Source organism: Geotrypetes seraphini, chromosome 9 (assembly GCF_902459505.1).
Source record: "Geotrypetes seraphini chromosome 9, aGeoSer1.1, whole genome shotgun sequence".
NCBI classification, from domain to species: domain Eukaryota; kingdom Metazoa; phylum Chordata; class Amphibia; order Gymnophiona; family Dermophiidae; genus Geotrypetes; species Geotrypetes seraphini.
In genome coordinates, this window is record NC_047092.1 from 161,318,170 (window position 1) to 161,332,455 (window position 14,286).

General features: G+C 43.4%; 1 protein-coding gene across 2 annotated transcripts in view; it reads left to right on the forward strand.

Annotated features, from left to right (window-relative positions):
- Positions 1-14,286, forward strand: part of KCNAB1 (potassium voltage-gated channel subfamily A member regulatory beta subunit 1) — a 234,903-nt gene that overhangs the window by 206,773 nt on the left and 13,844 nt on the right. For both annotated transcript variants that reach the window (XM_033959143.1, XM_033959144.1), the window contains exons 9-12: positions 3,138-3,223; positions 6,330-6,450; positions 9,198-9,292; positions 10,538-10,658. In XM_033959143.1, the coding sequence (XP_033815034.1) occupies positions 3,138-3,223; positions 6,330-6,450; positions 9,198-9,292; positions 10,538-10,658 (423 nt within the window). The remainder of the gene's footprint in view (positions 1-3,137; positions 3,224-6,329; positions 6,451-9,197; positions 9,293-10,537; positions 10,659-14,286) is intronic.

Here is a 14,286-nt window from a genome sequence, read left to right on the forward strand (position 1 = left end):
GCTGCACAGAGTCACAAAGAAGAAGAAACAGTCCCTGCTCGAAAGAGCTTACAATCTAACATAGAAACATAGAGACAATGACGAAAGATAATCAGTCTGCCCATCCGCAGCATCCACTATCTCCTCCTCTCCCTAAGAGATCCCATGTGCCTGTCCCACGCGTTCTTGAATTCAGACAGTCTTTGTCTCTACCACCTCTACCGGGAAGTCTATTCCACGTATCTACCACTCTTTCTGTAGGAAAGTATTTCCTTAGATTACTCCTGAGCCTGTCATTTCTTAACTTCATCTCATGCCCTCTCACTCTAGAGTAGGGGTGTCCAACCTTTTGGCTTCCCTGGGCCGCATTGGCTGAAAAAAAATGTTTCTGGGGCCGCACAAACCCTGCAGCAAGACAGAGGAGGGAGCCAGCAACACAGTAAACACCCGGGGGCAGCAGAGGAAAACACTGCATCACCCTCAACTGGGGCCGCACAAAATACTTCATGGGGCCGCAGGTTGGACACCCCTGCTCTAGGGATTCTTTTCAGTTGAAAGAGACTCACCTCATGAACATATATGCCACATAGGTATTTAAGCATCTCTCAATTAATAAAAGAAGAATAACGATGTAACTTCAAAAATAATTAATATATGTTATTAGCCAGCGGTGGAAGCGCTTGTAAGAAACAACATTTAATCAAAATGGTGGAGAAAAAAAGCCTCAAGATATATAATTATAACACAGCAATCCACCAAGGATTTTTAGCTGCTTCTAATCTTATCACTGGCACAAAAAAAAAAAAAAAAACTCCACCTTAGCAAAATGCAAGTTTCTAAACAAGAACAAAGTCCACCACTGTGCACAGGGAAAAGAAAAACCAGTAGCAACTTAGCTCAGATGCGCTGGCCTTCTCCTTCCCAATGTGCTGATGTTCTAGCATGCTCCACAGAATTCTCATGGTCAGTGTCGTTCTCTCCAACAAGGTCCTTGTTTTGCCATATGGAGCTGTTGTTAAATCAATACTTCATGCTCTTGCTCCAACTCTTTGCCTTTAAACGTCGCTATCATATCCCCCCTCTCCCGCCTTTCCTCCAAAGTACACTTCTCCCTCTGTATTCGCTGTGATGGGGGATTAACAGACCCGCGAATAACTTTTTCATATGTTATTCGCTGTTTTCTATTAAAAACCATCGTGAATTTGGTGAAACCGCGAATAACATGGTGGGAGACCTGGCCTGTTCCTGAAGGAGAGGCAAAACACGGTGAAGAAAGTGCTGGGAATCGACGATTTGCTCTGTAAACGTTTGGTATCTGACTAGGGATTCTGATGCCGACATGTTTCTGATGGTTTAGTGGTCACAGATACTGTTGGTTTATAGGTTAGGGGTCAAGCCTTGCGAAAGCTGTCTATGCGAAACATGTCGGCATCGGAATCCCTAGCCAGAGACCACTCAGGGCTCCTTTTACTAAGCTGCGCTAGCGTTTTTAGCACACGCTGAAGATTAGCGCGTGCTAACCCCCGCGCTACGGGGAAAATACTAACGCCAGCTCTATGGAGGCGTTAGCGTGTAGCACACGTGGCAATGTAGCGTGCGCTAAAACCGCTAGCGTAGCTTAGTAAAAGGAGCCCTCAGTTTAAAGCTAATGGGAAGTTCTCAGAATGGGAAAAAGTGACTAGCTCGGTACTTGGACCCATCTTATTTAATATTTTCATAAATGACCTGGAAGAAGGAACATCCAGTGAAATCATCAAGTTTGCAGATGACACAAAGCTATGCCGGGCAATCAGATCGCAGAAGGACAGCGAGGAACTCCAGAACGACTTGAATCAATTGGAGAAGTGGGCAGATAAATGGCAGATGAATTTTAATGTGGAAAAATGCAAAGTAATGCATTTAGGCAGAAAAAATAAAGATCACAAGTATAGTATGTCAGGTGTAACTCTGGGAAAGACCGAACAGGAAAAGGACCTGGGTGTACTGATAGATAGGACCCTGAAACCAATGTGCGGCGGCAGCAAAGAAAGCAAATAGAATGCTAGGCATGATAAAGAAAGGAATTACGAGTAGATCAGAGAAAGTTATAACACCGCTCTACAGAGCCATGTTCAGACCACATCTGGAATACTGCATCCAGCATTGGTCTCTATACCTAAAGAAGGATATAAAACTGCTAGAGAAGGTGCAGAGATGAGCAACGAAGCTAGTGAAAGGTATGGAGAACCTGGACCACGAGGAACGACTTAGGAGACTGGGGTTGTTCTCCCTAGAGAAGAGGAGACTACGAGGGGATCTGATCGAGACTTTCAAAATACTGAAAGGATTCGACAAAAATGGAGCAGGGAAAGCAGTTATTTACAATGTCCAATGTGACACGTACAAGAGGACATAGACTGAAGCTGAGGGGGGACAGGTCCAGGACAAATATCAGGAAGTTCTGTTTCACGCAGCGAGTGGTGGACACCTGGAATGCTCTCCCAGAGGAAGTAATTGCAGAATCCACCATTCTAGGATTTAAGGGTAAACTAGATGCACATCTCCTTAAGAGTGGCATAGAGTGATACAGGTAAGGGTAAATTAGATGCACATCTCCTTTGAAAAGCATACAGTGATATGGGGACTAAAACTATGCCAGGGTACACCTGGCAGGGCCTCCCCGTGTACAGATCACCGGACTTGATGGACCTAGGGTCTGATCCGGAGATGGCAATTCTTATGTTCTTATGTATTTGCTTTAAAATAACATAAAAGTATGGAATTAATGGATATATCAAATACAGATAAAAATTAAGCTCTTGAAATAAGAAGATTAGAAATTAAATAATCTAGAAAAATAGATCCAGTGACGATTGAACATGTAAAGCTTAGGACAATGAGAGACTTTCGAGTCCTATGTGGTGTTGCTGAGGATCTTTACAAGGGTTGGTTATAAGATAGCTAAACGTTCTGGCTACCTTGAACATTTATAAATTAGCACAAGAAAATACATTTAACAAAATGAACTCTAATAAGTAGCTCTTATGAGGCTTTCTGCTTGAATGTTCTATAGCAAAATGCATCTTATGAGATAATAACCGAAGGTTTACGTCTTATTGAAGCAGAGATGAGATTTCAGGTTATTGATTCTCACCAGGATGAACCTTTTTCTTTTCCAGAAATTGTCCGAGCAATGACTTATGTAATAAACCAGGGGATGGCCATGTACTGGGGAACATCACGCTGGAATGCTATGGAGATAATGGTAATAGAACTTCAATTTATAGCCAAAACCCTTTACAATGTTTATGTTTATTCGGATTTGCTATACCGCTGAATCTTACTCTGAGTTCTCAGCGGTTTACATAAACACTAACCTCCATCTTTTATAAGGTGCGCTAACCGATTAGCGCGTGCTAATAAAATTAGCGCATGCTAAACGCTAACGCATCCATAGACTACCATGCATGCGTTAGCATTTAGTGTGCGCTAAATCAATTAGCGCACGCTAATTGGTTAGTGCACCTTAGTAAAAGAGGGCCTAAGTATAAAAATAAAAAATTAACGCCAGTTAAAAATAGGAAAGCACACGGAGAACAACAACAAAAATGATGATACAGAGGTATGGCCGGGGGGGTGAGGGGGAGAAGACTGCCCCCAGATGCTGTTTGCGCTGTCTTGGCACCTCTCCTCCTCACTGCCCGCCCACCTCCTCAAATCTTTGCTGCCAGCAAGTAGGAGACGCTGCTAGCTGCTGACCAAAGATTTGAAGGCGTACACAGGGCCAAGTGCGGGAAGAGTGTGGGGGTGCACAGTGTGGTGATGCAAGGCGCCACCTCCCCGGGTACCTCCCTCCCTCGCTGCACTTGTGGGAAAGGCATTAGAATAAATCATGGCCTTCCCAAATCAAAAAAAGAAAGAAAGAAAATACCTTATGTCAATGGTTCTCAAGTCTGTCCTGGGGGCTTCCCAGCCAGTCAGGTTTTCAGGATATCCACAATGAATATTCATGAGAGATATTTGCATTCAGTGGAGATGTGCAAGCAAATCTCTTTCATGAATATCCTGAAAACCTGACTGGCTGGGGAGCCACTTCCTTGTATATTATTGATCAGAGAGTCTCGGTTCATAGACAACGGCGTGAAAGACAAAGGCGCGCCCAGACAATTGAGCGCAGCGCGGAGGCGCGTGCCACTCAAAATTACTGTTTTTAGGGGCTCCGACGGGGGGGGTTTGTTGGGGAACCCCCCCACTTTACTTAATAGACATTGCGCCGGCGTTATGGGGGGGTTTGGGGGGTTGTAACCCTCCACATTTTACTGTAAACTTAACTTTTTCCCTAAAAACAGGGAAAAAGTGAAGTTTTCAGTAAAATGGGGGGGTTACAACCCCCCACACCCCCCACAACGCCCCCACAATGTGGCGCGATGTCTATTAAGTAAAGTGGGGGGGTTCCCCCCCACACACACCCCCGTCAGAGCCCTAAAAACAGTAATTTTGAGCGGCGCACGCCTCCACGCTGCGCTCAATTGTCTGGGTGCGCCTTTGTCCCGGCGTGCTTTTGACCTGACACCGAAAGTCTCAGAACCTTTCACAACTAAGAAAAGCCAGTATTGGGCTGTACTGCTCACCGGTTTAGTTCAAGTAAGAACCCTAAAGCTTTTTATATGTATATTGTATAAATTGGTATATAAAAATGTAAAAATAATAGGAACAATACAATCCTTGGAAAGTTTATACTTGTGCTCAATAGCTTTTGGGAACTGCGATTTGATTTATTCTAATATCTTTCATAGATTACCCCCCCCCCCCCCATTTCACAAAACCACGATAGTGGTTTTTAGCGCAGGTAGGTGCGTTGAATTCTCCACACTGCTTCCGACACTCACAGAGTTCCTATGAGTGTCGGGAGCAGCGCGGAGCATTCAGTGTGCCGGCCTGCGCTAAAAATCCGCTATTGTGGTTTGTAAAGGGGGGGGGGAGTTAATGAGCTTAGCCAGCCAAACACTATTTAAAGGGCTAGAAGCCATCCCTGGCCAGTTAAATAGTGCAGAATTTTGAGTAGATTCCATCCAATATTCAAAAGGGTTTAACTAGGCAGGAATGGCTTCTGCCTGGCTAAACCACACCGAGCAACCCAGCACACAATATTCAGTGGCACTTTTACCGGATAGTGTCGCTGAATACAGTGGCATAGCGAGGGAGGGTGGCACCCTGCATCGCTGCACCATGTGCCCCACCACACTTCCCCACAGCCTGAGTGCCCCCTACTCGTTCCCACCACTTGAGAGCCCCCCCCCCCATGCATACCTTTTGAAATGTTCACCGGCACGAGAGCATCTTCCACTTGCTACTTGCACTGGCTTTGGCTCCCTTCTGATGTCACTTCCTGATCCTGTGACTAGGAAATGATGTCAGAGCCAAGTGAGCAGCAAGTGGAAGATACTGCTTGTGCCGGCAGAACATTTAAATAGGTATACAGGGGAGCAGAGAGGAAGAGAGCACAGGCATCCCCCTATGAAGATGGTGCTCAGGGTGGATGGCCCCCCTCCCCCACCTTACTATGCCACTGGCTGAATATCTCCTAACCGGTTAGGTTAGGGGTGGAAGCAAGAAGCTCATTAGTCAGGCATGCCATAGACCAAGGGTATCAAAGTCCCTCCTCAAGGGCCGCAATCCAGTCGGGTTGTCAGGATTTCCCCAATGAATATGCATGAGATCTATTTGCATGCACTGCTTTCTTTGTATGCTAATAGATCTCATGCATACTCATTGGGGAAATCCTGAAAACCCGACTGGATTGCGGTCCTCGAGGAGGGACTTTGACACCCCTGCCAAAGACTGTAATTTGAGACTTATGAAAACGTTAATATGTAGATATTGTAATGAATGCCTAATACATTTTAGTAAATAAGCCGCTAAGCAGGTTCACAAGGTTCAGTCCTCAAGGGCCAGAAATAGGCCAGATTTTCAGATATTCCGCATACAATGGAGGTGGTGGACTAATGGCTTTTTTGAGGCATAAGGACAACAACCCATATTTTCAGGAGTATCTGAAGTGCCATGCGCACGTAATCTATCAGCACATTGCCTGGAATTTATAACATGCTCTCTTATCTGCAGGGCAACAGTGCAGCTCATTTTATAAGTAGTTGCAGTATTTTTAGTCGGCAAATACCGTAAATGTATTTTTTTGAACAGTGACTCAGCAAAAAATTGGGTTGAATTCTGCCCATCAAAAATGAATGAAATTCCCTGAATTCATTGGGTGAAATCCAATTGAAGGTATATTATCATGCTTAGGTGTTAAATAAGTGACCAGCAATTCAGACATAACTAATACACTGTGGAATTTCATTGATTTTTCACAGGAGGCCTATTCTGTAGCAAGGCAGTTCAATATGATTCCTCCAGTATGTGAACAGGCTGAATATCATCTATTCCAAAGAGAAAAAGTGGAAGTTCAGCTGCCGGAACTATATCATAAAATAGGTGATGTATACATTATTGCACCTGTTTAATAATGCAAGTAATGTCCTGAAGGTGCACACTTATTTTACAGGAGGGATGTGATTTGGGAGAGTTATTTTTTCAGTTTGTTTTACATGTTTTTAGTGTGTGCATTGCATATATGCGAGAATTTTTTTACAAATGCAAATTGATTGTACATATGGGTGCATGTGCAAGTCATGCCCTCGTTCAAGGCATGTTATTGCCACATATTAGGCATGGGCAGGCAGAAAATATTCATTTCGTGTTTTTTTTTTATTATTCATTTTCATTTGGCCATTTTGTTATTCTTAGGACCTCTTCTATCAAACTGCGCTAGCAGTCTTTAGCGCAGAGAGCTGCGCTGAATGGCCCGCGCTGCTCCCGACGCTCATAGAGTTCCTATGAGCGTAGGGAGCAGCGCGGGCCATTCAGCACGGCTCTCCGCGCTAAAAACTGATACCGCAGTTTGGTAGAAGAGGCTATTAGTTGCCCACAATAGCTCACTTTAGAAATTGTGATTGCACAAATAAATTTTCATATGTACAGTACTGCACGCATCTGTGACGTTTCCACTGCTGGGAAAGAGTGCACTCTATTATCAGCAAATGCATAACAGGAAATCTTCCCCCCCCCCCACACACACACACACTTTTACAAAACCGTAGCACGGTTTTTAGTGTCGGCCATGACGGTAACAGCTCCAACACTCATGAGCGTCTTAGCTGTTACCGCCACAGCCGATGCTAAAAACCGCACTAGGGTTTTGTATAAGGGCAATTTGTGTTTATTCATCTCGTTGTCATTTGGTAATGACATGCAACAACATGCGACATTTTATTTATTTATTTAATAACCCCTCCTTTATAAAGCCGCGGTAGCATTTTTAGCCCCAGCCGCAGCAGTAACAACTCTGACACTCACAGAATTCCTATGAGCTTCGGAATTCTTACCACCGCGGCCGACACTAAAAACGCTAGCTTTGTAAAGGAGGGCCTTATTTATTTATTTGTTTTTATATCCCGTCCTCTCAGAAGCGCTCAGAACGGGTTGCACGTTTACAAACATAATAAAGCATACAGTGGTACCTTGGATTACGAGCATAATCCGTTCCAGGAGCATGCCCGTAATCCAAAATGCTCGTATATCAAAGCAAGTTTCCCCATAGGAAGTAAAGGAAACTTGCTTTGATATGTTTCCACCCCCCCACCTTCACCCCCCCCGAGGCCAGCAGCGCTGCTCCCCCCCTCCGCGAACCGGCACCCTCCCCCCCCCACGATCCGGCACCCCCCCCTGCCATCGGGTACCCCCCCTCCGCCGCGACCTGAGGTCCCCCCAACCCACCCAAACCCTCTTCTTACTTTTCTGTAGCCTCCGCAGCAGCACCGGCACCAGCATGTTCTGTGCGTGGTGCCGGTGCCTGAAAATCTGCTTCCTGTGCTGGGCCTTGAGAGTTCACGTTCGACGTGAGAGTTCACGTTCGACGTGAACTCTCAGGCCTTGCACAGGAAGCAGATCTTCAGGCATCGGCACCACGCACAGGACATGCTGGTGCCGGTGCTGCTGCGGAGGCTACAGAAAAGTAAGAAGAGGGTTCGGGTGGGTTGGGGGGACCTCAGGTCGCGGCGGGGGGTGCCCGATGGCAGCGGGGAGGCCCGATGGCGGCGGGGGGTGCCGGATCGCGGGGGGGAGGGTGCTGGTTCGCAGGGGGGGCGCTCGCAAATCGAAGCACGCTCGGTTTCCGAGGCACCGATTTTGCGAATGTTTTGCTCGTCTTGCAAAACACTCGCAAACCGGTGCACTCGTAAACCGAGGTACCACTGTATTTATAAAAATTGATGGCAAACATGTGAGCATTAGCATATGGCCATTATTATTATTAATTATAACTTTTTCACAAGTATAACAACTTGAATAAGGAAATACAGAGCCATATCCAACATGAAAATAAATCTAAGTACAAATTAAGAAGTAATAACAAATCATATGGAAATAGCTTTCTTAGACCACAAACAGAAGGAACGGAGGAATCAAAATTACCGAGAGATAAGTTACAGGAAACTTAATACATTAAACCCCCCCTCCCTCCCCCCAGTTACTAATTATTTGAACCAGACACTCCATCTCTGATAAACCCTTTGAGATCCAAAAAGGATCTTAGCTGATCGGGCGCATAAAATATATATTTCATACCCATATATTTAATATACACTTGCAGGGGTAGGTTAACATAAGGTAGCACCCAATTTCTTTGCCTCATCTCTCATTGCAAGAAAGCATATGGCCATTATTGATTTTAGTTCAGCAATAAGAATGGCCTTAGCACACAGGGATGACTCACCTAAGGGCACACTAAGGCCACTTTTTACCTAAATGTGCAAAAGTTTTGCACTACTTACAGAGCAACTGCAAAACCTGGGCAGGCACTGACAGCCGACTGCTTTTTAGCAGAGAGTACCCTGATTTTTGCAGGAAATCTCCCATTTTTGTAAATATTCTGCACAAAATGTATCTGATGCTGAATTAAAGATTTGCACGATTTCACAACTGATTAGCAATTTTATTTTTGTTTTGCAAAGAAAAAGTAGCACGTACAAAAATGCAAAATAGTTTACACTAAAATGCACCAACGGGACTTTTTTCCCCCCCATGTACAAATCCATTTGCACACTAGTTCATTATCCCCAAAGAATATAAAACCTGGTATTTAATTCAACAATCTGGTTACAGTCTGCTTACTCATTTTGCAGGGGTTGGAGCTATGACTTGGTCACCTCTTGCCTGTGGCCTTATCTCAGGGAAATATGAAAATGGAGTTCCTGAAAGTTCAAGAGCTTCACTGAAGGTACAAACTGTTTGTTATCATTTGCAAAATTACTAGAGTATATTATTAACCCCATCCAACAACAACTTTTGAAATTATTGTTGGCTCCCTGAAATGTCCATAATTTAAGTTTTGCTTCAATGGCCAGATCAAACTTGTCAACGCTTTCAGAGACTTGAGCAGATTTCACAACTAAGCTTAGACAAAACTCTCACTGCGTGAGCATCCCTGGACGCTTTATGCATTTAAACTTCATGAGGGTAATTTTAGAAAAGAGTACCTAGGCCAGTGGTCCTCACTAATTTTTAAGTCAGGGCCACTTGGGATTCAAATGAGCTGAAAGAGAGCTGCCAAGTATCTTCCCATGTGAGGCCACAGTGAGATCCATCATTTCCAGCCTCCCTTTCAGCTCTTCATTTGCGGAATCATCAAAGAGGTGGGTGTTTCTAAATGCATTCGCTTCATCCGTTGAAAAATATCTTGTCCTTCGAACATGCTTCTTTTTCTCCCATCTACTTCCTCTTTCTAATCAAAGCTTGGCTAGAGAAGCAGAAAGTAGTAGGGGGAGGGGGGGAATCAGAATGACAGTGGGGGCCACTCCAAAGGTCTCTAGGGTCTAATATTGACTCGAAGGCCTTGCATTGAGGAACACTGGCCTAGGCCATGAAGGTATATAGGTGCATAGATTGCACTTTATTTTATAAAGGTAATATATGCATCGGTTAGCACGCCTTAATAAAAGGACCCTCTTACTATGCGGTATATAAATACCTAATTAATAATAATAATAGCTATACTCTAGGCCAGGGGTGTCCAACCTTTTGGCTTCACTGGGCCGCATTGGTCGAAAAAAATGTTTCTGGGGCTGCACAAACGTGCAAACTCTGCTGCATGACAGAGGAGGGAGTCAACAAGACAGTAAACACCAGGGGGCAGCAGAGGAAAACACTGCATCGTCCTCGACCGGGGCCGCACCAAATACTTCACAGGGCCGCAGATTGGACACCCCTACTCTAGGCAAAATGGAGTGAAGACTCAGTGGCAGTTTAAAACAAAGTTAGATTTTTTTTTTTTTTTTCAGTGGAGGAAAACAGCTCCAGGGTTTGTTTTATCCATTTGCTTCATGAAATTAATTGAGGAATATTATTAAAATTTCCTATTTTCATTCAAACACAATGCGCATTCCAAATTATTTCTGCTTACCCAAATAACGTCTCGCTTATGTCTTGAAACACTAATTGCTCGGTATAATGCCTTTACTTCTAGTGCTACCAGTGGCTGAAGGACAAAATTTTAAGCGACGAAGGAAAAAGACAAAGAACAAAACTGAAAGACCTTTCACCAATTGCAGAACGACTTGGATGCACCCTGCCTCAGTTAGCAGTAGGTAAGGAGAACGCATCGCAGATGAACTGCAATTACACAAGTTGATACTTTTTGTGATAACGGCTCTTTGTTTTACCAGAACTGAACTATTAGGAGGCTAGCTTCAGTAGCGATCGCATAGGCAGCAGAATGCTTTTTTTTGTTGTTGGGAGGGGCCCAAAAAGCTCCGCCCGGCAGGATCCTGCAGCACTTCTCTCTCCAGCTCTGGACTCCCCCCCCCACCCACGTCCTCTCAGTCGCTGTAATTTTAAATCCTCGGGCAGCCGCTGTGCAGCGTCAACAAGCAGGCCTCTGCCAGAAGTGCAGCGACACTTAATGACGCTGTGCGGCAGCTTTCCGAAGATTTAACATTACAGCGACCAGGAGGAGGTGGGGGAGGGGGGAGTAGAGCATCCATAACTGACTGCTCCGACTGCCAGGTTTTTTTTTTTGTTGGTTTTTTTTTTTATATTGTCTTTGTTAGCAATTGCAAAGGGAACATACAACCAGAATCAGAACAATGTCTGTTATACCGGGGGGAGGGGCTACGTTTGCGTATCTTCTTCCCCTGCGGCGTGCGTGGCGGTGGTGGCGGAGTCGGCAGGGTAAAACTCCGGCAGCTTCCCTTTTCTTACAATTGTATGGAAATGTTGACTTTCCCCCGGGAGTGGGCCACTCCTGGTTTCGGCAGTGGGAGCAGAGAGGGGGTAGAACCCTTCAGGACTTCCTCACAGTGGGGGAGGGTCAATTTCCTACTTTTGCTCAGCTGCAAGCTCACTGGCACCTGCCCCAGACTCACTTTTGTTGTTTTTTTTATTGAAATACTTTTTACAATGTTACATCACACTGTAAGGATATGGAACAATTAGGCAAAGTTACATAACATAAAAGAAAATGCAGTTTAAAACAAACTAAGGCAAATCCATCTAGCCCTGAAAATGATGGAAGAAAGACCTTCACACAATTTAGGAAAATATTAAGTAATCACTGTGGGAGGAACCTCCCCCCCAAACAAAATTTTACTTGGCACTGTTTTACATTTTTACCCCAAAAAACGTCTAAATGAAATAAATCCAAATTACATTTTTTCCTTTAAGAAATGATTCTAACTGACATGAGTCCCAAAAAACATAGGACTCCTTTTACTAAGGTGCGCTAGCGTTTTTAGCGCACACAGCTCAATACTGGCGTTAGCATCTAGCGTGGGTGGCAATGTAGCACGCGTTAATGCCCTAACGCAGTTTCGTAAAAGGAGCCCATAGTCTTTCTCTTGAACGTGCGGAAGACATTTACATGGGAATTTCAGGAAAAAATTTGCCCCTGTCTGCAAAGCCTTAGGACGGAGAGCCAAAAAGGCCTTCCTCGTAAACTGTGTAGATTTGGCAACATCAGGGAAAACTAGGACTTTATCCCCACAGAATTTACTTTCTCTATTTCTAAAATAAAGTCTCATAATAAGAATCTTATCAGATTAATTTAAACAAGTGACTAGTAGAGTGGCACAGGTCTGAATCTGGTCTTGCGAATCTTCCAGAAATTTAGTCGAATCAACCTCTGTAACGACCAGTTGATCCAGACCCTTGGTGCAAAATCTTGTGCCTAAAGATAGGTGCAGATGGCCTTTGCTCCTTAATTACACTCATGATTTTTCAGTTTCATAGTTTATTAAAATTTTGATTAAACGCTAAACATAGAATTCAAAGCGTTGTACATTAAAATAAATGGGGGAATTAATATTAAAACAAACATGACTTCGTACAGATCTACAAACATAATATAGGGTGGAATATAAAACAAGATGGAAGGGGGGAGAACTCCATTAATTAAAGAAAAGAAATCAAAAAAGGGAATAACATCAAGGAGGGGAGGGGGGTAAGTTAAAAATAATAAAATATCCAAATGGTGACTGACTCATAAGCATCTTAAAAAAGAAAACATTTTAAGTTGCCCTTAAATTTTTCTAAATTTTGTTCTGCTCTAATGTGTAATGGAAGGGAATTCTAAATAGTAGGAGCTGTGACAGAAAAAATGAAAGCGTGACGTGTCCCAATCATTTCTAATGAGGGGACATGAAGAGTATATTGCGAAGCAAATCTTAAGAGTTCTAGAAGGCTCATATGAAATCGAGTCTATTAATAAATGTCGGCTCATTGGACTTTAGAGATTCGATGAGCGATGGGAAGCTAATGCACCTTCTTGAGCAAGGGAGAGACGTGATTGTATTTTTTTGAATTCGTAATAATTTTAGCAGCTGTATTCTGGATCAACTGGAGACGTCTAATATCCTTTTGACTTAACCCTTTATATAGTGAATTACAATAATCAATTTTAGAAATAACAAGGGAGTGGATCAGAATATTGAAGCTAGACGTATCTAGGAGAGGGCCTAAAGATCTTATCAATTTCAGTTTATAAAAACAGTTTTTAACGAGAGCACTAATTTGGGGACGATAGGTTAGTTTGTTGTCGATGATGATACCTAAAATTTTAATTGATGAAACTACTTCGATTGGGATATTTTGTATAGATAATTGAGCTGAAAGTTGAGGATTATCTTTCCATGGGAAGAGGACACTGCTAGATTTTGTGATACTAAGAGATAGCATATTAGTATTTAGCCAATTTTTAAATGAAGGGAAAGATGCTGGTTGGGAGGGCATGTGGTGGACATGGGGGTGGGGGTATGGGCGAGGGAGGGAGAGAAGGAAGAGGAGAGTACTGAAAGCCTTTTTTTGGAAATTCCTGACAGATTTGTCTGCTTCAAACTAACGATGATTTAAGTTGAGATTTTGTCTTATTCTTTATTTGTTCTGTAAACATTTGTTAGCCGAGTTGAGCCCTGTCAGGAATTTCTGGAAAAAAAAAATAGGTTTTGGGTACTTTCCGAAAGATTGATAACTGAGGAAGAAATCTAACCTTGGAAGTAAGTTCATTCCAGATTTTTGCAAATATAAAAGTAAAAGATCGACAAACATGGCCCCTACTCTACAGCATTCTTTTCCACATGAATCGCACACTGAGGGCCTGTTTTACAAAGCCACGCAACAGCCCTGAAGCCCTTTAAATTTCTATGGGCTTTGGGGCCGTTACCGCGCTGCAGCCGCTAGTGCGGCTTTGTAAAACAGACCCTGAATTTCTGAAGGGTCGTAGCCCTTTCAGGACCAAGGGACATATTTGTCCCATAACTTTAAAATCCTATAAATTTTGATTGGGATAGTCTACAGTTCTAAATTTGATATGTACGGATTCCATATGATACTGCCTTTATGTAAACAAACTGGTTCCGACATTCATTCATTAGCGTCGTTGCCAGATTGACGAGAAGATTCACTTGCCACACTGTCCATAAGCCAGAAGTGTGATTTTAAAAAAAATAAAATAATGATATTTCACAAAAAAAATCAATTTTTTGGCATCTGCAAGCCCTTTTTACCATAAAAATGTCGTCAAAACCACAAAAATTGGCCTACGATCCTTATGGTCCTGAAAGGGTTAAAACCTACTTCTTTATGCTGGCCTTTTCAGGATCATCACTGGCTCGACCTTCTAGATGGCGTGTTCAATCCAGTCATGTGGTTTTTTTGTATTTCAGTGAATTTAGGATGTGGTTACCGCTGCCTTGTTACTGGAACCTAAAGATGAAAATGATT